At 53.4% G+C, this 27,136-nt stretch overlaps 1 protein-coding gene across 2 annotated transcripts; it reads left to right on the forward strand.

Annotated features, from left to right (window-relative positions):
- Positions 1-5,026: 5,026 nt before the first annotated feature.
- On the forward strand, positions 5,027-27,136 carry BMF (Bcl2 modifying factor). 2 transcript variants are annotated; one of them, XM_070272004.1, is made up of 6 exons: positions 5,060-5,194; positions 5,580-5,707; positions 7,830-8,126; positions 9,628-9,788; positions 21,612-21,709; positions 25,628-27,136. In XM_070272004.1, exons 3-6 carry the CDS (start codon positions 7,835-7,837, stop codon positions 25,749-25,751), a joined length of 675 nt encoding a protein of 224 aa, XP_070128105.1. In that variant the 5' UTR covers positions 5,060-5,194; positions 5,580-5,707; positions 7,830-7,834; the 3' UTR covers positions 25,752-27,136. The 2 variants fall into 2 exon arrangements, with proteins under 2 accessions (XP_023475902.2, XP_070128105.1); XM_023620134.2 differs by lacking the exon at positions 25,628-27,136 and having other exon boundaries at positions 5,027-5,194; positions 21,612-25,607.

Here is a 27,136-nt window from a genome sequence, read left to right on the forward strand (position 1 = left end):
TTGTTTAGGATTAAATGAGATGCCTTTTGTCACATGTCTGGCATTTGGTAGGTGCTCAATAGGTGAGAGTTGTTTTGGCTAGAGCCCAGGGACCTCAGGCAAGATTGGGACAAGAAGCTGATGTTGCCCCAAAGTCCTAACTCCTGCCCAGCTGGCCTGTTTACCCAAGTTATGCCACCTCTGAATCTGTAGGGGCAAGGACATAAATTTGAGTGTTGGAAGGTCACTTGTGGATGGCAGAGCTAGGAACTAAACCCAGATTTCCTGATATCTAGCCTAGAGCCCTTTCTATTTGACCTGATGACAAGTGGGCTTCGGGAACAAGGAAGAAGTGGGGCATCAGACATTTCCAAGACGCCTTTGTGCAAGGAAACAGCAAGACTGCTTTGGTGGAAGCTCAGCCTCCCTCAGAAGGCTGTTTACCCTCAGCTCTCAAGTCACAGCTCTCCCTGCCACATCCCTCTCCTGTCCCCAGTTTTGCTTTGAGCTTGGGTGTAGGTGTGCATATAAGGGTTCATGTTTGGGGAGAAAGGGTGCGAACATGCTCAAAGATCCTCCCAGGGCTTGTATCTGCACCTCCAGTCCTTGGTATGGAGCCTAGCCCATAGCAGGTGCTCAGAAAATGTTTGATGAACTCGTACCTGGGGGATTGAGACTCTCCCTCATTGCCAGAGAGTGACCCTCTCCCACTCCAGGACATTGGGGGCTAGGGAGGTGGCTGGAAATCAGCTGATCCAACTCATCTTCTCAGAGGAGCAGATTCAAAACCTGGGAGGCTCTAGGCCTGGAAGGGACCAGTCCCCCGTTCTGCCAGGTGGCAGTTTTCCTTGATAGTAATTGATCATTCTCTGGCCTCAGCTGGAAATTTCTGAGATTTCCCTGCTAATCCCAAGGAGAAGCATGTACTGAGGTACTAATGTACTTTGCCCAGGAAAGAGGCTGCATCCTGGGGAAGTGGAGTAAAAGGAGGAGTATTCTGATTGGATTTCTTCATTCCTCGGCAGAATACAGCCAACTTCTTTTTCGTGGGCTGGGCATGCTGAGCCCTGGGCTGGGCAGGAGGTGGGGGAGAGAGGAGCTGAGGACACTGCCCTAAGGACCATGCCTGTAGTTTTTCTGTAAATTCTTCTCCACAGACTTAGTGAGTTCCATCATGGGCCAAGCCTGGAGGAGGGTGGTCTGAGGGTATCAAAGGGATGACACATCGTCTTTGCCTCCTAGGGGCAGCCTCTGCTGGTGAGAAGAAACTCAGGTAAGGCCAGCCATCCCAAGTGGCAAACACAACGTAGATAGGACATTTATGGAAAATCCTCCACTGCAGCTTTTTTTCCCACTCGCCAACACAGAACTCTTCACATTTTTTAAATGCGGAAATGTACATTTATTCACTCATTTGGTAAATATTTATTGAGTGTTCCCCCCAAACAAAACTGAAGATGTGCTGAATGTCATAATTCATGGGCTCCTGGACCGCACCTTATCTTTTAGGTTCTACCGGGCTTCAGCACGGTAGCCTCAGACTCTGCATTTCCCTATACACACAGGTCTCTGAAGTCCCAAATGTCTTCTCTTTAGTAGCTGCTTTTTCTATTTGAATTCCCCTGAGCCAGTGACTGGCAAGTAGTGAATTCATCGACTGGGAAATCAAGTCTCTCCACTTGCTTACTCCATCAGCAGAAGCCAATTTGTCTGTTCTGCTATATTTTCTCTCTCTCTCTCTCTCTCTCTCTCTCTCTCTCTCTCTGTCACACACACACACACACACACACACGCACACACTCTGTAACTCAGAAGAGAGGGGCTATTCCTTTGCCGACAGATGGAATAATGCACGGAGAGATAAATTCACTCTGTTAGAGCAAATCCAGGGAGAGAAGGATACCAAGCCTTCCAGGTTCCTGGTCTTTCTTCTGTACACGATCCCTCCTAGAGGGATTTAAGAGGCAAGGGGCTCCCCCACCAAGACCCCCACCTTACCCATAAATCAGTTTCCAATCTAACCCCTCCCTGGGGGTTGAGTTACAAACCTCGGTAACCCCGGGGCAGCCTGCCTGGTAATTCCTATTATTCAGCTGTCAGCTGGTTTTTTACAAACCTCCCTTCCCAGTGATCCAGTTACCGGAGTTTTAGAGCCCATTCCTTGTCTCAGAGAGAAATCCTATAGCCAGGTGGAACAATGGACAGGGCTCCTGCCCGCTTTCTACGGGGAGCTGGGTTTTTCTTTTCTGTTGAAAGCAGCCTCCTCTTAACTCTTTGCATCCCTCCCAGTTCATCGGGGAAGGTCTGCCTCCCTCTCAGGCTCCCACACTGATGACTTTCAGAGCAACTCTGCCTTGCCCTGGGCAAAGTTTTGCCTCCTTCAAGAGCCAGCTCTAGCCAGCAGAGGAGAAAACAAACTGGGGCAAGGAGTGGGAAGAGAAAGAGATAAGACATTCTCCAAAGTAAAGGTTGCTGTGGCTGCAATGGGCACTTGCTCTGAGCCTAGTCAAAAGCTCAGGGTTCATCTGTTCGTGGGGTTCCTTGGTCAGGGAGCTCAGAGCCCTGATCTCCAGCCCAGTGGGCCCTGACACTGCTGAGTCTGCCCTGTGCTGGAAGGAGAGAAAGGGCCTGGAGGGAGGGGTCTGCTTTGACAGTGATGAGAGGTGGAGAGTGAGGCTCCTGACCTCCCTGACCCCTTTATCCCTGACAGTCTTTTCTGGTCCCTCCAGCTCAGAAGGCTGGGCCCCTGCTGCTTGACCTTAGAGGCTGAGAGCACAGGAGGCGAAGCCACCGGTGTCCTTCAGAACCAGCCTGAGGGAGCAGTCTGCGAAGGCCTGGGAGAGAGGTCTTGGAAGAAATGTCACTAGAGCGTGAGACCCTCCCCCCATCTTGCAAACTGCCCAGACCCATTCAGATGATCCCCTCTGCTCCCCAGCTCCATTTCCCTAAGTGGTGATGTTTAATCTTTTATAAGGAAATCTTGCAAGCTATGGAGATATCCCCCAACACACATGCAAATGTTTGTGTGAACCCACAAAAAACTTACCCAGTTTCAGGGGCTCACAGACCCTAAGCTGAGGAGACCGTGGTGAGTCTGGCGAATACATGGATCCCAGGTTAAAATCTTGCTCTACCACCTTCCTTGCCTTGTGGACCCAATTCCATCGTGCAGGGCTGTGAGGAAGCAGACAGAGCTGGAGCAGCTTAGATAGGTCGGGAGAAGTAGGATGACCCCTACCCCCTGGGGCCTGTGCTACCCCAGAGGACACATTCAGAGCTGCTTGGTCCTTCAGTTCTACTCTTGACATAGTGATGCCATTTAGCACCACAGTCCAGCCTGAGATGCTGGCACAGGAGAAATGACAATAAGAAGAGAAGGATGGCAGGAAGGAGGGGAAAGAGGTCTGTGCATGGTGAACATGGTGAGGGCTCCCCAGTGCCCTGCATGGAGGCTGGGATTGGTCTCTTTATCTCCCCACGTGTGGCATTGGCCACCCTGGACTCTCCCCTCTTTCCCTTTTCCTTCTTCTCCATCCTTTGGGGACAGTGTTTTCCTACTTGAGCAACCACAGCCCTCAACATGTCTGGTTCGCTCTCTTTCAGGTACTCTTTGCAGGAGCTAGAGAAGGAATGGGTAGGAAAAAGGCTCAAGGAGACTTCAGGCTCCTCTGGGCTAAGGGTCCCGGCTCCATTTAGCTTAAGTCTGTCTGAGTTTACAACCCAGAGAGAGCAGCTTGGTGGTCAGAGCACTGCCAGTCCTCACCGCCCCATCAATGCTCACCTAGTCTGTTGCAGGGACTGGCCCCCTCTCACTGATTTCTAGCCTCTTCATTTCTCTTTCCTAAAATTCAAGCTTGGTCAAGTCACTCCTCTTCTATAAAATCTTTGCTCCCCTTTGCCTCCAGAATTAAGTACAGATTCCACAGCCTGGCATCCCAGAGACACCTCGGTATCTGACCTGAACCTACCTGTTCATGCCCACTCTTCCTGAATCCTGGTGTCCTCCAGCCTGCCCCTGCTCCCAGTACAGGTTCTCCAGTTCCACACTTTACTCTGCTGCCCCTAGGCCTGGGCTGTTTTATCTGGTTTTCTTTATTGAAAAATCTCCCCATCCTTCAAGGCCCAACTCAAAAGCCATCTCCCTGAAGCCTTCCCCAGTCTTTGCATTCTGGATTTTTCTGCCTCTCCCAGCAGTCATTATCCCTGGAATGAACACATCCATGCTGCTTTCCATCAATTTCAGTCTACCTCTCCAAGCAGACTGTCAGCTCCCTGAGGGCAGGCACCAAGCTTCTGGCATCTAGCCCAGTACCTGGCACAATGTGGGCGCTCAATAAATGTTTGTGAAATAGCCCTTACCAATAGTACGCCATCTGCAGGACACGTTGCTCTCCTGGCAGCACCAGCACCATCTCTGGATGCTGCCATAAACAGGATGTGTGTCAACCGCCCAAGCAGCCCCTACATTCTTGATCTCGCCTCTCTTCAGCTAGATGCTTATTTTCTGATTGTCCACGCCCAATCAAGAAGAGGATTTGAGGGTCCCTTTGGATGTGTTTGATCTGAATGTCACTCACTAACAGCGCGATACACGTGTTCTCATGCTTCCTACAGTATTGGGGCTGGAATTTTCTTCTGACCCGCTCGGTAGGCGGGAGAATGCTTTGCCACCAGGTCGGGATCCACAGGAACGTGTACCTTGCACTCACTGGATGCCGCCAGCCTCGTCTCAAAGCTGCCCGCCTCCTCTTCCCCTCCTTTTCTGGACGCGCGTAATTATTCAGCCTATTCCCAAGAAAGAGAAGACAAAAGTCACTTTGGCGCCCCCTCTCTCCCTCCTAATACAGAGGACTCAGGGACTCTCCTGCGCTTCCCTAGCCTGCGTTAGGAATCTGCGCGGGCGGCGGCGCTCCTATTGCGTTTCTGGAGGGGGTAGGAATTTTGCTCGGCCCCTTGCAATGTTTCCAAGGGAAGGTTCGTACATTCGTGACCGTCCCTGGCAGCCGCCCAGCCCGGGACTTGGGGCTCCACTCGCCATTGGCCAGCCGGCGGGGTGACGCGCTGGGGGCGGGGCCTCATCAGCTGTTTGCGGGATGCCCCGAGCGGGCGTATTTTGGAAACAATACCGCGCGGTGCAGAGTGGCCTCCTCCCGCGCCCGCCCGCCCGCTGCCGCCGCCGCCCCCGTCCGCGCCTCCCGCCTCCTGCCGCAGCCGGGTGAGCGCCCGGGCGGCCGGGGGCCGGGCGGAGTTGGATTGCACCTCCTCGGAGAAGTGGGGAGAGGAGTCGCGCTGCGCCTGGGGGCCCGGGAGGGGTTGGGCTGCGGGCGTCTGGGGTGACCATGAGGGACTGGGGCGCCGGGGTGCAGGAACGGGGTGCAGAACCCACATCTGGGTGCGTTGTTCCACGAGGGAACTTGGGGGTACTGGCATTTGAGACTCCAAGGAGTTGGGTCCAGGTGGGCAGGGTAAGCAGCGGTGCACGGCTGAGCAGACCTGGGCGCCCTAGAACGGCCGGCCTCTGGGTCTGACTTTGGGGTAGGGCAGGGAGTTGTGGGCCGTCCCGCCTCCCTGCAGAGTCTGAAGGCTCCTCTCCTTAACAGCTGGGCTTTTCCCCTCCTTCCCAATTGAGTCTGGGCGCCAAGCCCCCAAGTGCTCGTCACGCTGGACCCTGGCACGGAGCCCTGGCATCACGACTCGGAGGCCGAGACTCTCTCCTGGAGTCACCCAGGTCTGCTGTGTGTTGTGTGAGTGCGTGAGGGTGTATGTGTGCGTTCCCAGATTTTAGCCCCTGTGGAGGTTCAGAGTGTCTGGCTACTGCCTTCTAGGAGGAGGAGTCTAGGTTCAGCATCCCTGTTAGAGCCCTCAGGGGCTAGGAAGGCTCCAGCGGGCTTTAGTTCTCCTTGCTAGGAATAAAGCCTTCCCTGGCAGTGCTCTCAGGAGATGCCCTTCTCCTACCCGTTTGGACATCACCTCTTCAGCTCAGGGGAAGGGGAAGAAGAGGTTTCTCTTTACTGTATCCCAGCTTACACTTGGCCTTGCCCAGCAGCCCTCACCCTCAGAGGCTCCCACCTACAGAAGAGCCACCTGCAGTTCCTGTGGAGAGTGGGAAGGGTCCCCCGGGCTTGCAGAGCCACACCCTCTGGCTGCCCCTCCCCCACCGTCCAGCCAAACAAGGGTTGAACTTTGGGGCTTTGCTGGGAGGGGGAGGGGGAGGTGACGGGCTTCAAAGGAAAAACCAAGACAATGACTCCTGCTTGTGACTGGCTTTGGAGGGCCCCTGCTTAGGTTGGGATTGCCAGCTTGCAGAGGAGGTTGAAGGGCAGGAGGGCAGCCCCTGCCAGGTGACTGGCAGGACAGCACTTGGTCCTTTCAGTGGGAAACTTTCTTTCCTGGGACTGATAAGCTGGAGTTCTCTCACCCCCCTTTGGAAAACATTATCCGAAGAACACCATGTGCCTGTTTTGCCATCCAAGTGGGCATCTCCTCGCTCTCCAGGGAAGAGGGCAGAGATAGGACCATAGATAGCTCAGGGTCTGGATGGGATAGAGGGAGGGTTGAAGCAAGCAGAGAAAGCTTGCATTTGGGAAGGGCAGGATTTCTGAAATAAGGGAGATTCATTTAAGTACTTTACCAACCCACAGACCATTTGGCTTGTTCTTCAAAGGCAGGAGACCGGAGACAGAATTCCCAGGGGACCTCTAATTGAATCTGGCAGTGACAAACATTGTCTCTCTATATCCTTAACCACTTGGGGTTGCTGCTTCTGGCTGCCCTAGGGGCCCTAAGTGGTTCCTGGTGTATGTGTAGGGGCCTGGGTTGGGAGCTCACGTTGCTGGGTAGTTCCAAGCTCAGACTTCCAAGACCATCAGGCAGAGCAAGAGGAACTTCTTTATCACCATGAAACTCATATCAACAACCTGAATAGTCTAGGCTGGGAGTGAGGTCACAGAGAGAGGGCTGAATTTCACTTCCTTCTGTGAGGCAGGTTGTACCAATCTCAGGTTCAGTGCTGGCAGGAATGGGAGGCTGTGGGGAAAGATTTGAAGTCTTGGAGACTAGTGAGTAGACTGAACTGGGGGAGGCTGGCTACTTTGCTGGATGCTGGACCTACCCTCGAGTCCAGGTTGTGGTGGGCAGACAGCTCTGCTTTGCTGAGTGGGCAGCTGCAATGACGAACTTAGGTCTTTTTCCCCTGTCTCTCCTAGGACACTCTCTTACCACACCTCCAGCCTGTTTGTTGTGTTGAGCAAGCAGTGGGTGGAGACTAGTAGATGAGCAGCTGGGCGGGGCTTAGCAGGTTTGGAGGGAACCTGGCTGCCCTAGGATTGCTGGCTTTTGTTTTTGCTGGTGAGCCTGGAGCTCAGCTCAGACTGAGATGAGAGCTTGGTGGTTACTCCTCAGGGCAGTGAGTGTGTGTGTGTGTTGTGAGCACTGCTCATACAGCCAGTCACAGCGCCCTTCTGCCCTTCCACAGTCACTCACAGAGGACAGCCTTGTCCACATTTCCCCAGCTACCCATTGTGCTTGTAGCAGCTGATCCTGCCTGTGCTATTGCTCAGAGTCAGTAGCAGTCAAACTTCAGGACTGGGACTGTCCTGGGTCAGAAGAAGAGGCCAAGGGGAGGGTGACTCTGGGTGGGCCCAGGGAAGAGGTAGGGCGAGTCCCTGAAAGGTGAGGCAGTCCACATTTGGGGGTGGGTGTTACTCTTGGCACTGCTTGTCTGTCATCAGTACCAGGCCTTACTTCCCCAGATAAGAAGAGGGGCAGGGAAGAAGGAAGGCGGGGGGAGTCCTTCCAGGTTTGGCCTGACTGGGGGCAGCATCCCGGATGCCTGCATTGCGCCCTAACAGGGGACATGGAGCCGCCTCAGTGTGTAGAGGAGCTGGAGGATGATGTGTTCCAGCCAGAGGATGGGGAGCCGGGGACCCAGCCCAGGAGCTTGCTCTCTGCTGACCTGTTTGCCCCGAGCCAGCTGGACTGCCCCCTCAGCCATCTGCGGCTCTTCCCTCTCACCCACTGCTGTGGCCCTGGCCTTCGACCCACCAGCCAGGAAGACAAGGCCACCCAGACCCTCAGTCCAGCCTCCCCAAGCCAGGGTGTCATGCTGCCTTGTGGGGTGACCGAGGAACCCCAGCGACTCTTTTATGGTGAGTGCTCTTAGCCTCAGGACTCCTCCCATAGAGACTGGGGGAAAAGAGGGGACTTCCCCTCCCCAAACCTGCCCCTTGCTATTTCCTTCCCTAAATGGAGCAGCAGGGGCTGCTGAGTCCGCAGCATTCACCCTTCTGCCTCTCTGCTTGTTATTGCTCCTCACCTGTGCTCCTCGGGCCCAAGAACGGCAAGTTGCCCTGCCGTTGTTTCTGCTCTTTTGTCCCTTCCTGGAGGGATCTGTGGGTCCCTGGTGTCTCCTTGGGTTGGAGGGAGGGTCCCTGGGCTTTGGCTTTTACACCCTGTGGCCCATTGAGTGGCCCAGCCTTTTGTGTCCTGGTAATGATGTGGCTCACATTGCCCTGGAGAAGGTTGGGGGATCTGTGACTCGCTGTTGACACTGAAGGGAAAAACCCAGCCTATTCTTGGAAGGAAGGTTCCTGAAGGCAGAAGGTGGCCCCCAATTGTCACTCGGGACTTTCTGTGCTAGGAAGGGGAACTGGAGAAAGAGGTTTGGCCTGCCTGGGCTCAGTGCCAGCAGAGGGGCTGTTTCTAAGGCTCAGACAAGACCCCTTCATTTGTGGGCTTAAATGGTTTGTTTTATGAGCAACATGCCCTCCTCTGGCAAAAGGGCAGGGTTCGACACTCAGTCTGTTTTCTTGTTTGAGCACAATAGCTGCTGGAGGGAGGGAAAGGTTCGGAGGCTATCTTGCTGTGTCTGACGGAGCAGGTCGCAGGGACACTGTGGTTATTCTTAGAGGGAGCTGCTCCACAGGGCAGTTCTGGCCACGCAGTTCTGGCGGGAGTCTGAGAAGCTGGATAAGGCGGGCGGGCGGGCGGGCGGGGAAGAGGGACAGGAGGGAGCAGGCGGTGGGCACCCCTAGCGGCAGCTGGATTGCCTGCAGTGGTAAGTGAGGAGCCTGGGGCTGCCTCCAGAGAGGAACTTGGCTGTTCTGTGGGTCTAAGGAGTTTTCTCTCCCTAATTTTTGTGCCACTGTCCGGAGCTTCAGGACCGAAGACCAGCCTTTCTCTGCTTCACTAAGAAGTGAAGATGCTTTTTTGTTTTCTCTTTCTCTGTCCCTTGCTTTGCTCAACCCAGGAACTCTGGAGAGCTGCCTCCAGTGCTTTCCCAAAGAGCTTCAACCTGCTACCACATGAATAATAAATTGTGGTCAATGTAGCTCGGTAAATAAGGACAGAAGGTTAGCACGTTCACCGTGCCTATTACCTTTGCCATGGCTCTGCCAGTGACTGGAGAACTGAAGCGAAGGCTGGGACCATTTCATTCTGTTCTCCCAGCATCAACTTTTATACACTCGGGCAGATGGCAAGTCAGGCTGTCTGAATTTGGCAGAGTCCCCTGATAAAGGCAGGCTATGTTCCTCTCCCTTCCCATCCTGGGGTTTACCCTTGGCCCCAGGTCTCAGCTAGGAGTGGTAGGCATGGGGAGGATGGGGCAGTCGTGGAGAATGCTGAGATGTGGGCCCTCTGTCTTTGCAGGCAATGCTGGCTACCGGCTCCCTCTCCCTGCCAGTTTCCCTGCAGGCTTGCCCCTTGGTGAGCAGCCCCCTGAAGGGCAGTGGCAACATCGAGCAGAGGTACAGATTGCCCGAAAACTTCAGTGCATTGCAGACCAGTTCCATCGGCTTCATATGCAGCAAGTAGGCATGGGGGCTTGGGGGGGTGGTGAGTCTTCTGGGGCTGGGGGGCCGGGGCCTGCCTCAGCGACTCCGTCTGCCAAGCCTCAAGGATAAGGTCCTGGAGTTTTGGCCTAATGCTGTTGTGATTCCCGTGGACTGGATGGGCCCGACTGCGTGAGCACTCTTGCCCTCATCTCAGAGCTCTAAGTTGGTTATGGGCCTGCTCTAAGCTCAGGCTCCATGAGAGGAGGGTGTCGAGATGCTGCGACCCCTCCTGGGGAATGGGATGGCTTTCTGCAGGCTTGCTTGACAAGCTGTCTCTTCTTGAGGCCCGGGTTGGGCGATTGTCCCACACAGACCTCAGGGGAAGATTTTCAGGGTGCTGCAGGGTAACTGGACAGTTGGGGGTGCCTGGCTGAGGTGCAGTGGGAAACAGGGGAACCCAGACTGGGGATGGGCCTGAGTGGGGGAAAGCGGTGGAACCGGTTGTAACCTGACACTTTCCAGCTGGGGAGGCCGCTCCTCATTGTCTCTGTCTGGGAAGCGGGGCTGGGACTCTGGAGAGTGTACCTCCGAGAGTCTCTCCAGACCAGCGGCCGGGCGCTCGGCGGGTGCTTGGCCGGCAGCCTGGCACCAGCCCCGCCAGGGCGGAGCATCGCGTGTCAGTCGAGCATGTGGCAGAGTCCATCAACAAAGGCGGCGGCTGGCAGGCTCGTGCTGGAGGAGCCCTCCGTGCCACGGCCTGGAGGCTGCCCTGCTCGGCAGCCGCCGTCTGGGCCAGCCCCCAGGCACTTAACCCTTCTTCTCTGGGCTGGCTTTCTGGATGGCTGCCAAGGCAGGGAGAGGAGCCCGAGGCTGGATCTGTGCTAGGACAGCCACTGCTGAAGCAAAGGCACACCACCTGGAAATGAGCACAGTCCCTACCTCTGGGACAGTGTCCCTGGGCCAGCAGGCTGTGTGTGTGTGTGTGTGTGTGTGTGTGTGTGTGTCTAGTCTTGTCTGTCTGTCAGGAAATCAAGAGAATAAATAATTCACCATGACTGGGCACCCCCTGAGGTTCCATGGGTAACTTCAGGTGACCAGAGGAGAGCTATTGATAGTAGAAGGTTTGACTTAAGGGCCAAACTGTTGCCAGCACCAGGGGAAAGAGAAATTGTGGGTGTCCTGAGAACAGGCTATCAGGGGTTAGATATGGTTAGTGCCTCTGCCAAGGGGTTCTGAGGGAAGTTTGGGGCTAGGCTTGGTCCTGGTGGCTCTTCCAGTCCCTTAGTGATCAGGAATGGAGGGTGGCCCTATGCTTAGATAGTAGGGGAGTCTGGCCTCCTCCTCTGGCCCCCAGCTGTAGTCCCTGTTCCCTCCTTTGATTGTTCTGTGGAAACTTGGCTTCGAGTTTCCCCTTCAGTCCCTGTGTGGACTTACTCTGATTATTGATTTCTGTCTCTTGGCCTCCTTCCTGCCCTTTCACTCTACCCTGGTTCTGTGGCCTGTGGCTGGACCTCACTCAGCTTCTGTCCTGGTGCTGGAGCTGATGGAGGACACAGTGGCTGTGGGTCTCCTAGACTCATCTAGAGGACTATCTGGAAGGCAGCTTTCTTCATTCCCAATAGACCGGATCTCTCCCAACACTTGCTTCCCAGAAACTTCCCCCATCCACTGTTGAGCCCCTGTAGGACTGGGAGCAGGCGGGGAGCCCTCCCTTGCCCAGCTGTGCCAGGAACAGGACCAGAACATAGCCCTGGGCCTTTCTTCCTGACTCAGTCCTGAACAGGAGGAGGCGGCCCTTATGCCAAGGTCTGACCTTGCTCTTTGCTGCTTGGCATCATTTCCCCCAGTCCGGGGCTGCCTCTTTGAGGGCATGGTTCAGCTCTGGACAAGGTGCTGTCCTCTCAGCCAGAGCCACCCCAGCCAGGGAGGAGGAGGAGCAGAACAGCAGAGCTGGAGAACTGCAAGACAGTCTCCCCTGCTCTGCATCTCACCCCATACTGGCTCTTGAGTCTCCTGTGCCCCTCACCCTCCTGCCAGCTACCTGCTTCTGCTACCCTGCAGTGGCAGGAGGCTGGCCAGTGAGGCCTTTCCCACCTAGAGCTGGTTTTCCCAGATTTTCCATTACAAAGAGCCAGGCTTTTTGTTCAGGGAGTCCTGTTGCTCTTAACCCCCTACTCCCCACTAACCCTGCTCACAGACCTTCACCAAGAGCTCATCCTGTGGGAAGGGCCAGGATCACGGTACAGGCAGAGGGAGCACTGGCATGCCTAGGACCTTCTGGTAGACAATTGTAAGAAGTGAGTCGTTTTCTGAACTTGATTATTATATAAACTATGGTCTAAATATTTTCGTATCTAGAAAGTACTGTTGTCACTCTTATATTCTTATCCTTTACCTTCTTTCCCTATTCCCTTGCCTCACCTTTGCGGGGAGGGAAACTGAGGCACTGGGATGGAAGTGGTTTGGGATTAAGTTTCTAGGCTTCAAGTACAAAGTCGGAAGGCCCAGGGCTGAGCACCAGCTCTGCCACCTGCTAGCCATTGCAGAGTCACTTGACCTCGCAGAGCCTGTTTTCTCTTCTGTCAATTACAGCTAATACCACAGAATGTGACTCTGAAGATTAAGTGAGAAAATATCTATGACCGTTCCAGGCACACAGTAGGTATTCTTTAATGCTTCTTTCTTTCTGTCTGTCTATTATCCTGATTATCCCCCACGTTTGTTCTTGTCAGTTCGCAATGCATTTCCCACCGCACCTGTCAAGCTGATCCCTGAGCAGAGCTGCCTCTTCTGAGTATCCTCTGCCTGCCCTGTCCAGAGAGATCAGTGTCCACACCATTCACTTATGGGCCTTGGCCTTGTACAGTTCTCCTCAGAGAATGGTGGTCATCCCCCAGCATTGTGGGACAGCCCAGAAAGACAACCCAAGAGGCAGTAAGAAGGTAGAAGGGGCCTGGCCATCCCTCTCCTCAGATCTGGTTGGTGTCCCAGGACCAGAGAGTGGCCATTGGTCCCTAAGTCCTGTAGGGAGTGTGAGCTCCTGCCTTTTGTCCCTGGTTGCAGACCTCAGTTATCCTTTTTTTGTGTATTTTTTTCTGTACATTCTCCCTAGAAGATGTGGAGAAGAGGGAGGGGTATGAAGATGGAGCAGTGCATTTTAGGATGGCATCATGGAATATTGAGTGCGTCAACATGACCCCAGATGCAACTGCTCCAAACTCCCCTGGGTGTGGGTTTATGTGGGCCGTAAACCCTCCCAGCCTATTTCCCAGGGATCATGGAGGGTGGAGGTCTAGCCTGGTTACCCAAGTGATCAGTTCACGGGGGCTCCTCTGGACCAACAGGTGAGGAATTGGAGGCAGAAGATCAGTAAGGTGCTTGCTGCCTGCTCTTTGGGTCTCCAAAGCGGCAAGAGAGTTGGAGGCAGAGTGAGTGGACATAAAAGCCTTTGTAGACTTCATCACACACCCTGCCTTCCTTTGGCTGGGTCAGGAGTGGAAGGTTCCCCTCTTTGCTCCTCTGTGAGCTGACTGGCTGCAGCAGGTGACCTCTAGTGGCCTTCTGACCATGGCCTACCTTGACTCGGGTTCTGTGAGAGGGCCCTGGTGTTTCCGTGTCCATCCAGCTTCTGCATGGAAGAGGGTAGTGCAAGTCTGCTTTCTCGCTGAGCTCACGGGCTGCTCTGGCCAGAAGGTGTGAGTCCCAGCTTCTTTCCCTCTGCCGTGGGCTCCTGCAGCGTGGGCTGAAGAAGGGGCTGTAGCTGCTATCCTCTCCCCTTAGGAAAGTCTCCGGTCCCATTGGCACCATATTGAAATTTGTAGGGATGTTTTTGGGCAATGTTAAGAAGCCAAGAATCCTCACAAAAAAAGTAGCTGCTGTAGACTGTTGAGTGAGCAAAGCTACAGCAGTGTTGGAATTCTTTGTGTTGGAAATGGCTTTTTCCCTTGGACCAGGAGTGGCTCCATTCAGAACAGTCGGATTTGGAAATTCCCTGAATAGTAATTAGACTTTTTGGAAAATGAAATCTGAGAAAAATTTCCAGCTACTCAGTTTAAATCATCTCTAGTTGCAATATCACAGAAAGGATCCTGGAGTTAGAGGCAGCCCTGGGTTCAAATCCCAGGTCTATAACTTAGGAGTTCTGCATTCACAGGCAAATCATTTAACTTCTCTGAGCCTCGGTTTCCAATACTTACCTTGCAGAGTTGATGTGAGGGCCCTTTGGAAACTGTAATACGTGTAACCATTAACATATGGACAGTTTAACACCTTTGGAAGTGGGTTAAAAGTTGATTTTAGGATTTCGCTTGGACAGAACTTTATAGTTCTTGGGGAGCTCTTTTGAAAGTTGTACCCAAGGTGGTGTTTGCATGGTTTATTAACTAGCAGCTGCCTTGCCAGCAGCCTGGATCCTTTGTTCAGGGAGCCACCGACTGCTTCCTGACCCTTTGGGAACGCTCTCCTTGTTGGCAAGTGGCTTTCTGGAGTTCAGACTCTGGCTAATGAGGTGGTTCGGGCCCTAGAATGAGGCAGCCCTGGGCAGGAGCCCCAGAGAGTCACCCTAGAGTAAGAAGGGTCCCTTCGGAGCCAGCCTCTGTCCCAGGAGTGGGAGGTCTACCTAGGGCATGCCTGGGGAAGAGTGAGGCTGGGGGAGGGGCTGTTGAGAGCCGCCGTGCGTGAGAGCCATGCTGGGGCTTGGGGGCCCTGTGTTTGCTCTGTGGCTGGCTCTGTTTATATCGCTCGCTATATTTAGCTTCTGAGTCATCAGCGTGGCTGACTGGAGGCCGAGTTCCCCACACAACTCTGCACCTGACTACTCTCTCTTCCAGGAGAAGGGCCTTGTAGTTCCGGACAGTTCATTCCTTCCCCACCAAGGCAAGCCATGGGGATGGGAGTTGGCTTTTGTTTTTTTTCTCTTGAGGGGTGGGGGTAATAGGGGGACGGGTTGGGGGAGGCACTGAAAAAAGAGAGAGAAAGACAAATGTCTGGTTTGCCTTTTGATCCACATCTGGCAACTAAGAGGGCATGTTCCATGACCAGAATGAGAATAGTCGTGTGTGTGTTGGGGAGGAGGGTCAGGCCTTCTTCTCTGCTCAGCTTGCCTTGTCCTGTCCAGGGAACTGGCCCCAGGCAGGACAAGAAGAGCCAGCTGCAAAGCCCCCAAATTGAAAGTCAGAGCCTTGGGGTTCCTTCTCCAGAGCACTTTAGACCCCCCACCCCCCAGTCCCCTCTCTGCCTCACCTCTGACCAGAACACACACACCGCTGTTCCTTTCTGAGTTGTTAAGAAGTTGCCCAGGAGTTTGATGGAGCTGTTCTCAGACTCAGGGAAACAGAGCCCCCCCTGGGGGAAGCTGGAGAAGCCTTCAGTAGTTCCTACCTCCAGGCGGTGGAAGGGCAGCGTGAGGCTCTGGGGACATGGGTGGTATGCACAACCCTGTCCCGAACCTCCAGCCCACAGTGCCAGTGGCTTCCAGTCGTGTTAGCGGAAGCCCTCTTGTCTTCAACTGAGAACCGGCTGGCCCCAGGCTGCCCTTTCTTCCTTGAAGAAGTGATTGGTGTTGCCATGGTGGTGGCCGGTGGCTTCAACATCCTCTTAGCGCTGCTGGCTGGGCTGAGGAAGCTCTTGGCAAGGAATATTTTTTCCTTTTCCGTTTTGCCACGTTGCTCGTTCCTCGGCTGTCTGGGTCAGGAGCATTCTGGGGCAGTAGGCACCCTGGGCCCAAGGGCTGCCCCATGGGTTTCGGAACCCATTCCTTGGCTTGGCAGCCTGGAATTCTGAGCCCAGCTGCCCCTGTCTGCCACGGCCCAGCCCAGAGTGAAAAGTCAGGGATTTCTCCAGGACTTCATGGGTCTATTTAGAAGATAGTCCTCCTAAGGGGGGCGCTGTGAGCAGAGCTTACTGAGGGAAGCATTCAGCAAAGTGAAGTGGGGCCCACGTCTCTCTTGTCCTCACCAGGGAGGGGAGAGCTGCTCTGTGCAACACCAGGTCCAACGCTTTACATATGTTTTTCTCGTTTAATCACCACAGCAACCTTGTACTTCTAGACCCCATTTTCTAGGAAACTGAGGCTCAGAGAAGTGAGATAATATGCCCAAGTTACACTATAAGTGCCTGAGCTGGGAGCCATACAGATCTGATTGATTCTAAAACCATGCTCTTCCCACCCATGCTCCTCAGCGAGCGCTCCTGGAGAGCGAGGCTACGATGGAGCTCTCACTTTTGCCCCACCCGGCCCTGCCTCCTGTAACGCTTAGTTCTGTGTTCTTGCTTTTCTCCCCTTCAGATTGTAAAATACTTGAAGACAAGGTTTACATCCTGCTCATCTTTGTATCCTTCATAACTCTTAGCTCAGTTGGGTGCTTGATAAAAGCGCACTGAGCTGAACAAAAACATCTTCCCAACTTCTTTCAAGTGAATTTTTCTTGAAGTCCCCTTATCTCTGTGTTCCTCTTCTCAGTGGCAAGGCTCTTTCCTTCAGCCTCGACCAGAGTGGGTTTAGGCTATGATGGGGGAAAGAGAAGAGACAGGAAAAGGTCACTTTATAGCATAGCTTCCTGTAAAGCCGGGTAAAGCCGGCATTCTAAAGAAACTGATGTTGGTTGCAGAACATGATCTGAAGTTATAATTTCAGTCCAGTTTTAGCTTTATTTCTGTTTGATCTTGGTTAGCTCTGCCTCTGAAAGGTTTATTTTTTCTGGTCCACAGCATTCTTACTAAATAGTTAATGATCCGGAAACAATGTCTTTAAACATGCTAGGGGAGCAATTCAGAGGCGGTTCTTTTTGAAAAGTTAATACTATTTTCATAATGTGAATAAAACACACTGTAATATTTTAGTGAAAGAACAGGGCCCCGGAGTCAGAAGTCAGGAGTCTGAATAACCCCCCACTCAGCTAACTTGCTCGGGGAAACTTTTCTGAGCCTTTGCTTCCTCCTCCATGAGATGGGATGGGTAATACCTGCCCTTTCTCTGTCCCAGATCTTTGTGAGGAGCACACGGGAAGACAGGCACGCACTCCGTTCCAAGTATGAAATATTATAAACGGCTGGCTGTTTGGAAGACTTGCAAGGTTCTTTTAAAAGCAGAGCCACCGCGTTGCCTTGCTCCTTCCTCTAATTCTCTGGGGTGAATCAGCTCTTGCTGGAGCATCTGGAACACCGATGACACACAAAGCCCCCAGAGGGTGTGAATTGGATCCGAAGCGGGAGAGGCAGAGGGAGATTCTTATGGGGGGTGAGGGGCAGGGAACACTCTTTGTGCTCAGGGCAGAGGCCATGTGGGATGAAACAGAGTTTGATTTGTGTAATCCACCCTTGTCAGACACCATAGCCAGCTCTTAAAAAAAAAAAAAAAAAAAGAAAGCCATTTACTAGTTGGGCCTCTCCCCAAGCAGGAGGCTGATTCTGTCACGTCGAGCACATCTCTAGACCTGGCCAGACATCAGTTGTTCTGGCCTCAGACAAGTGGGTGATCTTGCAAGGCTGACTTGTCTGTAGTCAGTCCAGCGTGCACTCGTTGAGCACCTATTGTATGCCCCTGCCTGTGCCCTGTTATACAGGAGGAACGACGGCGCGTTCTGTCACAGTGCCTTGCATACAGTGGGGGTGACTTGAACACTTGTTGGCTGATGCCTTCATCCGTGACCACAGCAGGAAAGTGGAACTGAGGCAAAGAAGCATCCTAGATCTCTAATACCTGGTTGTGCTCCTTAAGTCAAGAGAGTGTTTTTATCCACTGTGTTAGGACCCCTTCCCGTGGAGCATCACCTCTGTTCTTTCCCTCCGTGCCTTGGCCCTGCCCTCCTGTCTCTGAATTTGAGGCCTTCTGGTGTAAGCTTCAATTCCCACCAGCTTCCCATCTGCTGTACCCCAACCCGCTACCCCTGAGGGCACCCCGGCTATGCATTATGGGAACCCCCACTCTTTGCAGGTTCCCGAACTTTGAGGGGTGCTCAAGCCAAGTCTGGGAGAGCAAGGCCTTGCTCCAGGGGTTTGTCCCCGTTGATCTCAGATTGTATGCTGGCTGCCCTGCCGAGTGCCTGAGAGTCAGAGGCCAGGCGTCCTCTCTCCTGTTCCCCTTCCTTCTTGCCTTCTCCCCACCTCTCTGGGAAGAATCCTGTTCTCTGGTGGTTGGTGTCTTTGTGTACTTCATCCTGTTCCGTGAATGGTGATTTCCTTCCTCTTTACTGTTTCTCTCACTGGCCTCCCTTCAAGTCCTTTTTCTTTCCTCTCTAGTCAGGCCCTTTTGTTTAATTTTTAAAAAAATACTTCATTTATTGTTGCTCCTCATAATCAGGGCATTCTTTGATTCTCTTGGTATGAGGCAGCTTGGTTTCTTTTCAGAAAAGGGCCTTTGGGGGGCTGCCCTGTGGCAGGAGAAGGTTCAGGGGAATATGTGTAGCATCTGCTTGTGCCCAGAGAAAGGGCTGCTGGGACCGCAGGCAGGTTCCGGGGCCAGCTCTTGCTGGCCTCACAACTGCCACAGCAGCCAGCTTCAGTTGGTCCAGGGCAGTCTGTTCTCCAGGCCAACCCGGACCCTCCACCAGGCTGACTGGAGTCACTGGTTGGTGCTGTGAGTTGTAATCCTGAATGTAACTGTGGATGACAAATGCCGAATCGCCAGTCCTTAGGGTTGGAAAGCACCTCAGTGGTTTTCAAATGCCTGTCTGTGGCCTGGCTGCCCAGAACCCCCGCGGCAGGATTTACCTCTGGCTTGGCCGAGTCCTTCCTCTGGTGGGAAGAGATTGAAAGAGACTGAAGAAAAAACCAGATTATGAAGTGTTTTCTTCTAGGATGTAGGATTATGAGTGATTTTCTTTTCTCCTCTAATTTCTTGAATTTTCCAAAGTTTCTACAGTTAACAGGTATTACTTTTATGACTAAAATATATAACGAATGTTACTTTTGATTTAAAAAATGTCACCCCGGGGAGCTTGTTCAGGATACAAATTCCTGGGTCCCTTCCCTGGAGATTCTGACCCAGTCTGGGGGGGTCCCGGGGACTCTGTCTTTACAACAGCACCTTAGTGGATTCTGTGACACAGTCAGGTTTGGGCAGCACTGATCTAATACAACACCTGCATGTCACTAATAAGGAGAGTGGAGACTCACAGACAGGCTGGTGGGAGACCCCAGCCTACGGCCAGATCCTCTGATTCCTGGCCCAGAGTGCCGTGCACCGCCACGGTGCCCCGAGGCCTGTCACAGGCAGAGGCACAGAGCCTGGGTCCTTTCCCAGGGTGGGGCCGTGTGCCCTGCCTCCTGAGCCTAGGCCTGCCTGTGTCTCCCAGCAAGACCTCAGCTTTCCAGTCTGACAGTACTCCTGGCCCACAGCTGCTTCTGGGTCCCCCACCACCCCCAAATGATGGGAGAGAGGGTGCTGCCTTGTTTCATCCCTAAAGACCTCAGGACCTAGGCAGCAGGTTGGCCTTCATCAGGGGAATCTTGGGAGAAACATATAGAGATGGAATTGGCCTAGACCCCAAGTCACAGACTTGTGATCTCCCTTCCTTAGCTATTGAGCTGTTTTGAGATGATTTAGAGCAGGGGAGGATGGCGGGCCTGCTTTGGTATGAAGAAAGGTATATGGTAGCGCTCGAGCCTTGCGATGAGGGGAAGGACCAGTGCTCTAGGGCCGGGAGGTCTGGGTTTAGCCCAGTCCTGGCCACTTACCAGCTATGTGGCCAAGTTCCCTCTTTCAGTGATCTCATCTGTAAAGTGGGGTTGTACCTACGTTTATAGACCAACCTCATGGGGTTGTTGAGAGGACCCGTAGAGTTTACTTTGTGTAGAGCAGTGCTGCTCATACTCCAGTGCGTCTCCGAGTTACCTGGGGATCTTGTTAAAAATGCACTTTCTGATTCAGTAGGTCTGCATTTCTAATAAGCTCCCGATGATGCTGAGGCTGCTGGTCCGTGGACCACACTTTGAGAATCAAGGATGTAAAACACTCAGAACCTGGCACACTCAGTGTTACTATTATTGCTATGATCACGGTTGTTGTTGTTACTTGGCCTTTCCAAACAGGCACCTGAGGAGACTCAGAATTCCAGCAGACTGGCCTCTCCAGGGATTAGTCTTTTCCTGGATTCTCCTCCTGTTCCACCCCATGACCTTTGCACCTGTCCTGGGCAGCAGCTGGGGGGGGGGGGGGCCGGGGCCTCGTGCTCTGCCCAGCTGCTGTGGGCCTGAGTCTCCAGGTTTGCAGCTGAGTCCATTGTCACGCTGCTTTACTCTAACCAGATTTTGTTAAGCCGGGTGTGTTTCCTCCTTTTACTCATCTTTATTTACAAAACATGAGGAAGCCATGGTCTCCCCAGCCACAGTGGGCCAGGCCTCCTCTGTGGCACACCCCATTTCCCTTCCCTTCCTAGTAGTAGCCATGCCTCCACCTTTCTGGATTGTTTTCTGGCCTCCCTTCTGCAGATGAATGCTGAATGCTGTTGCCACAGACGTGGGGCATTCTGTTCACCTGGGTTGGCAGGGCTCTGAGGTCAGCTTCTGTTGACGCCTCCCCTCTCTTTGCGGCCTAAGGTGAAACGGAACCCAGCAGCCTGGACATCGCCTTGTTGCCTGGGGCCAGAGGGATGTGGGAAGTTCTAGGAGTCTGGGAGACCTGGCCTCACTTTCCTGTTCTGCCACTAACTTACCCGCTCCCTCCTCTTCCGCTCTGACTAGGAGTTGCCTGGTGGGGGCCGGGCTGTGGCTAAAGACAGCCCAAGAGAGGGCTCCAGCTTCCCCAGACACTTCACATAAACGTGCTGGCTGCCTGGGCCACTACGGTAATCCGAGTCTGGCCCATGCTGGCTCCTTTCTGCACACTAGCATTTTATTCCTCTGGCCACACTGAGAACCCGGCGGAGGGGGCCCAGCCAGGTCCTCCTGCCCTGGCAGACAAAGAGAGGACAAAGACCACCTCTCCAGTGCCCCTCAGTCCCCTCAGGGGACTTCTGCTGGCCCCTGGGACGTGATACCTGTGTGGGCGGGGCACCAGCCACCGTCCTGTGAGCCACTGACCCCTGACCTTTGCCCTCAGCTTCCCTGCCTGACAGTAGGACCTGGGATAACCTCCAGAGAGTAGTGTGCATTCTTTGTTTTTGTTTTGTTTTCAAGTATGTTCTTGCTTAACGTTTAATTGGCTCCAGTCAGTAGGAAAGCTCTCCAAGAGGGATTATTTATGGCTTACTGTCAAGAGCAGCTATAAAAAGGGCCGCGCTGAGCTGGAGATGCTGGGAAGGGAGAGAGGGCGGGCGCACAAGTGTGTGTGTGTGTGTGTGTGTCTGTGAGTGTGCGTGTTTGCACTGGATGAAATCAGATTTTTGCTGCCTCAGCAGTGTGGTTTAAATTGAAGATTAACCCTTTGACCTTCACAGTGTCAAATCACTTGCAGATGCAGCCTCCCCCTGCTTTTCCCCCTTGTTCTCTGTGTTACTTTGGAGGTGGGGGGAAGCGAGGGGGGCACTTCTTCTCTTTCTTTCTGAAGAAAGTTTGTTGTTCGTGCAGCTGAGGTTTGAGGGGCTCAGGAGCCAATCTGATTAAAAGCAGCACTTGGCTAAACTCTGGAAAATCCTGCAAGCAGGGGAAAAAGTTTAATCCTCTTGTGCACAGTGCATAAAGAGCCTGGTCTTTTCTTTTTAATGTTCCAACTGCAATTGTTTTTGGAGAACTCGACTATCTCGCCGTCATCGCCACTTCTCTGGGCACCCCCCACCCCCTGCCCCGGCGCCCCCCCCAGTTTGCTGCACTGATGGGATTAAAGGGCCACCGTCCCAAGGTTTGTCCATCCGAACTTAATGGAAATGAGAGGGAGTCCTCTGAGGCTGCCTTTAGGAGTCACCTTGATTCTTTTCCTTTCAGCACCAGCAGAACCGAAATCGCGTGTGGTGGCAGACCCTGCTCTTTCTCCACAACCTCGCTTTGAACGGAGACGAGAACAGGAACGGGGCAGGTCCCAGGTGAGGCTGGGCTGCCCTCTCCGCATGGCACAGCAGGAAGGACAGCGCGAGGACTGATGCTGTGTCTTGTGGAGTTGTTTTGTGTTTTTGATTTTAAAATGTTTCTCTGTTTGTAAATAAGACATACCCAAGTGGGACCTCTTTCCCTGTTTCGGGCCTCGACCACGAATGGGGGCCTTTGTCAAACACTGTTGAAGTAGAGGCTGGTGTGTCTGTGATGGTGGGGCCTCCCAAGGGCTGTGACAAGTACATTCTTCAGTCAGCAGTTGTCGAAGATGACTGGGTAGTCATGTTCTCTGTCAAGCGGACTGTTGTTTTCTCACAAGAACTCGTTTAAGAAATAGGAGACTGGATTAGACTCCTGGTTCCACCAAACCTATCACCCTTCCACCGTGCATGGGCCTGAGATCTGGACGGTCACACTGCTTTCACCCACCAGGGCCTTGGCCAGGGGCTTTCCATCTGAGCATGGCAACTTCACTAGGCCAGCCAGCCTGTCTCTGGGTTCTCGTCTGGCCCAGCCAGCACCCACTGCAAGGGCTCAGGGGTTCTTGCCCAGCCCTGTCATCTCCAGCAGACCTCAGGGAGGGTTGGGTTTCTCCAAGGACCCCCTCAAACATGCCACAACATGAACCAAACTTCCGGGTAGGCCTCAAATCTGACTTGGTCCCACTTGGAGGCCCCAGGATTGGTCCTGAGGTGCAGAACCACTGCCACCTCTGGCTCTCTGGGACTGGCGTGGTGTCAACGATGGATGAGCCAAATAGCCAGTCAACGTGCTGTAGCCAGCAGCTTGTGCCTTTGTCAGCTCTTCTTTCTGAAGACCCAGCCAACAGACTGCATTCCATCCCCAGTATCAACACTCTAGGGCGTGAAGGGGCAGGATGGCAGTGGGACTGGGAAATGTGGTGGCCATCCCACCTGTAAGAGACAGCCCTAGAGGAACCCAGACATCTTGGTTTCCTTGGAAACAACATACCTCCTCCCCCTTATCCCCATTCCTTTTTCACACCTAGTGGGATACAGGAAGAAGCCAGCACAGTGGCTTTGTCAGCTGAAATGTGTCTTTTAGAGTAACAGACAGTGATTAGAGTGCGGAACCGTCAAAGCTGGTACACATTTCCTGTCTTCCTTCAGCTTCCAGCCAGGCCAGGAGGGTGTGCTCTGGAAGTCAGCAGGATTGCAGCTGCCTCTGTCCGAACTTCTTCCCTTCTCTCCCTGCTGTGGCACTAATGGAGAGAATTTAAAGCAGCCAGTCTGGCTGCTCTGATCGCAGACACAGGGAATCTGAAAAGACACAGGGAATCCATTAACCAGACACTTAGAAATTAAATTATAATTTTTGCATACGTAAGAAAAGATAACATTGGTGCTAATGGTGAAGCAAGGCCCAAAGAAAAGATGGCTTCCCTGGGCAGAGAAGATCCCAAGGCTACCCAAGGGAATTGGAGGAGTTCAGAGTAAACTCTCAGATCTGAACAAGCCCAGGCTCCTCCACTTCTGCCCAGAGGAGGTCTTCAGTACTGTCGAAGGAAGCATTGATCTTCTGGATGTACAGTTGGGCAGGTTGTTCACTGCACAAGGGCACCTGCAGAGGAAGATAATGGAGGCTAAAATCCAGCCCGTGCTGTGCCTGCTAAGCTGTATGCCCTAGTGTCTACCCAGGAAGGGGTGCTGTATGGGCTCACCGTGGCCCTGAGAAGGAACTCAAACTGTGGATAAGCCTTTGTTTTGTTCTGCGTGGATGCTCTGGAGGTATTACCTCTTTTTAGCCAAAATTATATTCTCAGGGTGTGTACCATGGTTTGTCTGCTAAGAAGATGGGTTCCTGCTTACAAGAAGGAGCCCAGGGAACAGGCATGAAGACTGGCTCTGGGACACGCTGACCATTGTGGAATCCAGCCTTTCCTGTGTGTCTCCATACCGTTTTATGATGGGTATAGGACGTGTGTTGTTTTCCCTTCTCCTGGACCATGGCTGTGACAGGCAGGCTGCTGCTATGTGCTTGAGTGGCACACACAAGAAAACAGGATTAGTTCTGCCAGCCACCTTTGAACCTCTCTTGGCAGACTTTCCACCTGAGCTGAGTGAGAGTAAATAAATGGTCTAGGCCTGGGTGCTGAGGCACAGCCATCGGCTTCAGACACCTTGCCAGGCCCAGGCAGGATGCCCTGTGGCCTGTCTGGGGAACTGAACCAGGACTTTGACAAGCCCACCTGGACGTCGAGCCTAGGGCCAGGCACGGGGAGGGTGGTCTGACCGCACTGTCTCCATTTTCTGCGAAGCCAGGAACTAACTCACTGTCTAAGCAAGCCGGGGCAAAATTTCAAACTCCCTTCCTTCCCCCTCCCAAAAAAACCCCAGGAGGTAACTGGCAGAGTAGCCCCAGGAGGGGGAGAGGTTCCTCCTGGCTGGCTGTGTTTAATTGGCCTGGTGAGCCAGCCTGGCCCCTTCCCCCTCTGCTTGGTGAGTTGGTCTGAACATTCCTCAAGTCCAGCCTCAGGAGACACGTCCCTCCCCTTGGGCCCCCTCTCCCCATCCCCCACCTCCAGGAGCTTGGCTGTCTCTAGTGACGGGGGTGGAGAAGCAGATTTAGAGGGAGGGAGAGTCTGCCCTGGGTCCTGACCTGTAACCGGGAGCTTTTGTGGTTTGCTGGGGGTGGGTGGTGGGAGAGGGACTGAAAACCTCCCTCCCTTTTGTAGAAATGCTCTGGAGGAAGGGAGGCCTGATATTCAGGGTCACAACAGTCCTTCTAATTCAGAACCCCAGAGGAGGGCTTTCTGGAAGCTGGTGGACAGAACTGGGGAGGGAACCCCCCCAGGCCAGACATCTGACTCGCCCAGCGAGTTGGAGGACTCAGCCTGGTCTCTCTGCCTTCGCCGGCTTCTAAGTCTGGGCTGCTGGAGAGCTGCCCCGGTGGCCTTCTCTTGCTCAATCTGAGTCAGAGAAAGATCACCTCCCAGTGACCTCCCCGAACGTGTAGGGGAGGGGGTCTGTTCTGTGTCCAGAGTTTATGTGGCAGCATGTTCCGAGTGCTCAGAGGGGCCCAGCTGACACGTCTCACTGTCCTCAGCAGCCTGTCCCTGTTCGAGGGTGGCTCCAGCCTGGGTATGGCACGGAGCGGGTTGTCTGGGATGTATCAGCCAAGGGCTCCATCTGCCTGCAGTCCTCTGGGAAGGAGCCCGCTGCCCCAGGAGAACTTGATGAAGAGGGAGGTAGAGAGAGTGGAGAGCACCAGAAGCAGGAAGACTTCAGCTGCTGCGGCTCAGCTGGCCCGGCAGGGCGTCTGTGAATCCGTCCTGCAGCCCAGGCTGGAGGAAGCTGCCGAGTCCCTCTGTGTGTTGGCCAGGACTCTTGGTGGGAGGCCACGCCGGCCGCACTCCTTCCAGGAAGGGGTTAACCTATCAGCCTGTGTCGGCTCCTGGGGGCACTGTGGGCAGCAGGCACCCCGGGGCTGGTGAGAACTTTGAGGTTTGAGACAATAGCAGAGAAAGCTGAGCTCTTCCACAGATGTGCCAGCCTCCCCGGCTGAAGGTGCTCAGAGCCCGTGCAGGCTCCCGGGTCTGCACTGCCCCTCTCTGCACAGGTGGCCAGCACCTCTCCCTGCTCTGTGAGCATTGCCCAGTGGGCCACCCCATCCCTGAGTCCACAGGGGCTGTCAAGGGGAGACCCAGTGAGAATGTAGCATTTTGTTGATCCCAGGTTAGTTGTCCTGGGTCCTAGGCACTCTGCCTCTGGGAGAGAGACAGAGAAAGAGGGAGGGGAATGGGGACCCATCGTTTTTAACCTGTACAGAGTATTCAGCTTTATGTTCTTCACATGCATATATGTGTGTGTGTGCGTGTATCTTCCCCCCCATTAATTGGTACAATTTTTAATAAAAACCATTTAAAGCAAAGCTGGTCTTTCTTTTTCCAGGTGTGGTAAAAATGTGAGGGGACCCGTTAGGGAATTGGAGACTTCTGACTTGTTTCTCAGCTGCCATCCTGAGTTACCCCCAGCTCCCGGCTTTTGTCAGGACTTCGTGCTCTCTTGGAGTTGAGAACAGCCCATCTGACTGCACAGTAAGCAGCATGGTAGAGGCCCCATGAGGTGGAAAGACTTGGGATTTGGATCCAGACTGGATGTGGATCCTGTTCCGGCCTCAACCAGCTGAATGATCTTAGGCAAGCTACGTAACCTCTCTGAGCCTTCGGTTCTTCCATGTGTAAATTACAGCTGCGCCTGCCTTGCAAGATTACTGGGAAGGTATGCACAGGCCCTGCCCATGGCCGGCACTCAGCAATGGCAGCCGCAGTGACGTCAGTGCCCTGGTGGCCGCTCCACACAGCCCCACACCCATGTGTCAAGCGGGGCTTCGGTTTCTTTTAATCAAGGTAGCATCTCAAGAGGTAGGCTAGTTGTAGGGGGACTTTGTGGATTAACAATGTGTCTGACTCAAAAGGGTAATTTAAAGCTCTTGAGAAGATTCTGAAAGTCCTTGGGAGAAACCACTCCTGGTCCTATCAGCAGTAAGCTGTGAGCCGAAGGGCCCCCTCACCTTGTCTGTGCCGCTGGGCCCCAACGATTTAGGAAGCTGTCAGCTCTCAAGGACCAGCCTCAGACTCCAGTTCCTACCCTCACAGACGGCGGGAGCTTGAAATGATGTCTGTTGTCTTGTCTGACCTCTTCGTTTTATGGAGGAGTAAACTGAGGCCCAGAAGGGGGATGAGTTTTCTGTTTGGGCTTCTTAAACAGCTGAGTCAGTCAGGGGTCCTTACTCCATCCATCTGAGTTTCCATTTGGAAATTGCTGTGCTCTTGCCCAGATCTGAGGGGAAGCCAAAACTTGTCTCTTTTTAATGCCAAATAACTGCCTCTTCTCCTGTAAAACATGACACTTCTAACCACTCTATATTTGGACAGAGAGGTTTATTTTTACTGGGGTGTGATAGAAGTGGGGCCTGGTGCCACGTCCGGATGTTATTCTATATTTCACTTGCTGGGTTGCAGTGGAGCCCATTAAGCAGCTCCTATGAGGTACACACAGAATTAGTAGGTGATGGTGATGGTAATGTCTTTCTTTCAAGTTATCAGCTCCTACTTTGGGTGAGGCCACACTCCGTTGTCCCAGCTAGAAACCGGAGAGCTCGCCCTTGTCCCACCGGGTCCCTCCCTGTCCCTCTCTTATCTCTCCAGAGGAAATCCAGTAGGAAGCTAAAGGCACAGCTGCCCAAGTTGGAACCCAGGGCTGCTTCTCACCTACTGAGTGGCATTGGGCAGGTCACATAATCTTTGCATGCCTCAGTTTCCTCATCTGTAAAATGAGATGCTAATAGTACTTCCCTCATAAGGTTGTCGTGAGCATTAAATGTGTGAATACAGGTAAGGGGCTTAGAATAGTGCTTGGTGCATATTAAGTTTTCAATAAATGTTAGCTGTCAATATG

The sequence above is a fragment of the Equus caballus genome, chromosome 1, assembly GCF_041296265.1.
Source record: "Equus caballus isolate H_3958 breed thoroughbred chromosome 1, TB-T2T, whole genome shotgun sequence".
NCBI classification, from domain to species: Eukaryota; Metazoa; Chordata; class Mammalia; order Perissodactyla; family Equidae; genus Equus; species Equus caballus.

What these genes read in the sequence shown, in the direction of transcription:
- BMF (XM_070272004.1), top strand. Translation starts at nt 7,835, where the DNA reads ATGGAGCCGCCTCAGTGTGTAGAGGAGCTGGAGGATGATGTGTTCCAG. An exon ending in ATCGGCTTCATATGCAGCAA is followed by an intron (nt 9,789 to 21,611) that starts GTAGGCATGGGG and finishes TTTTCCTTTCAG; the next exon opens with CACCAGCAGAACCGAAATCG. An exon ending in AGGAACGGGGCAGGTCCCAG is followed by an intron (nt 21,710 to 25,627) that starts GTGAGGCTGGGC and finishes TTCTTTTTCCAG; the next exon opens with GTGTGGTAAAAATGTGAGGG.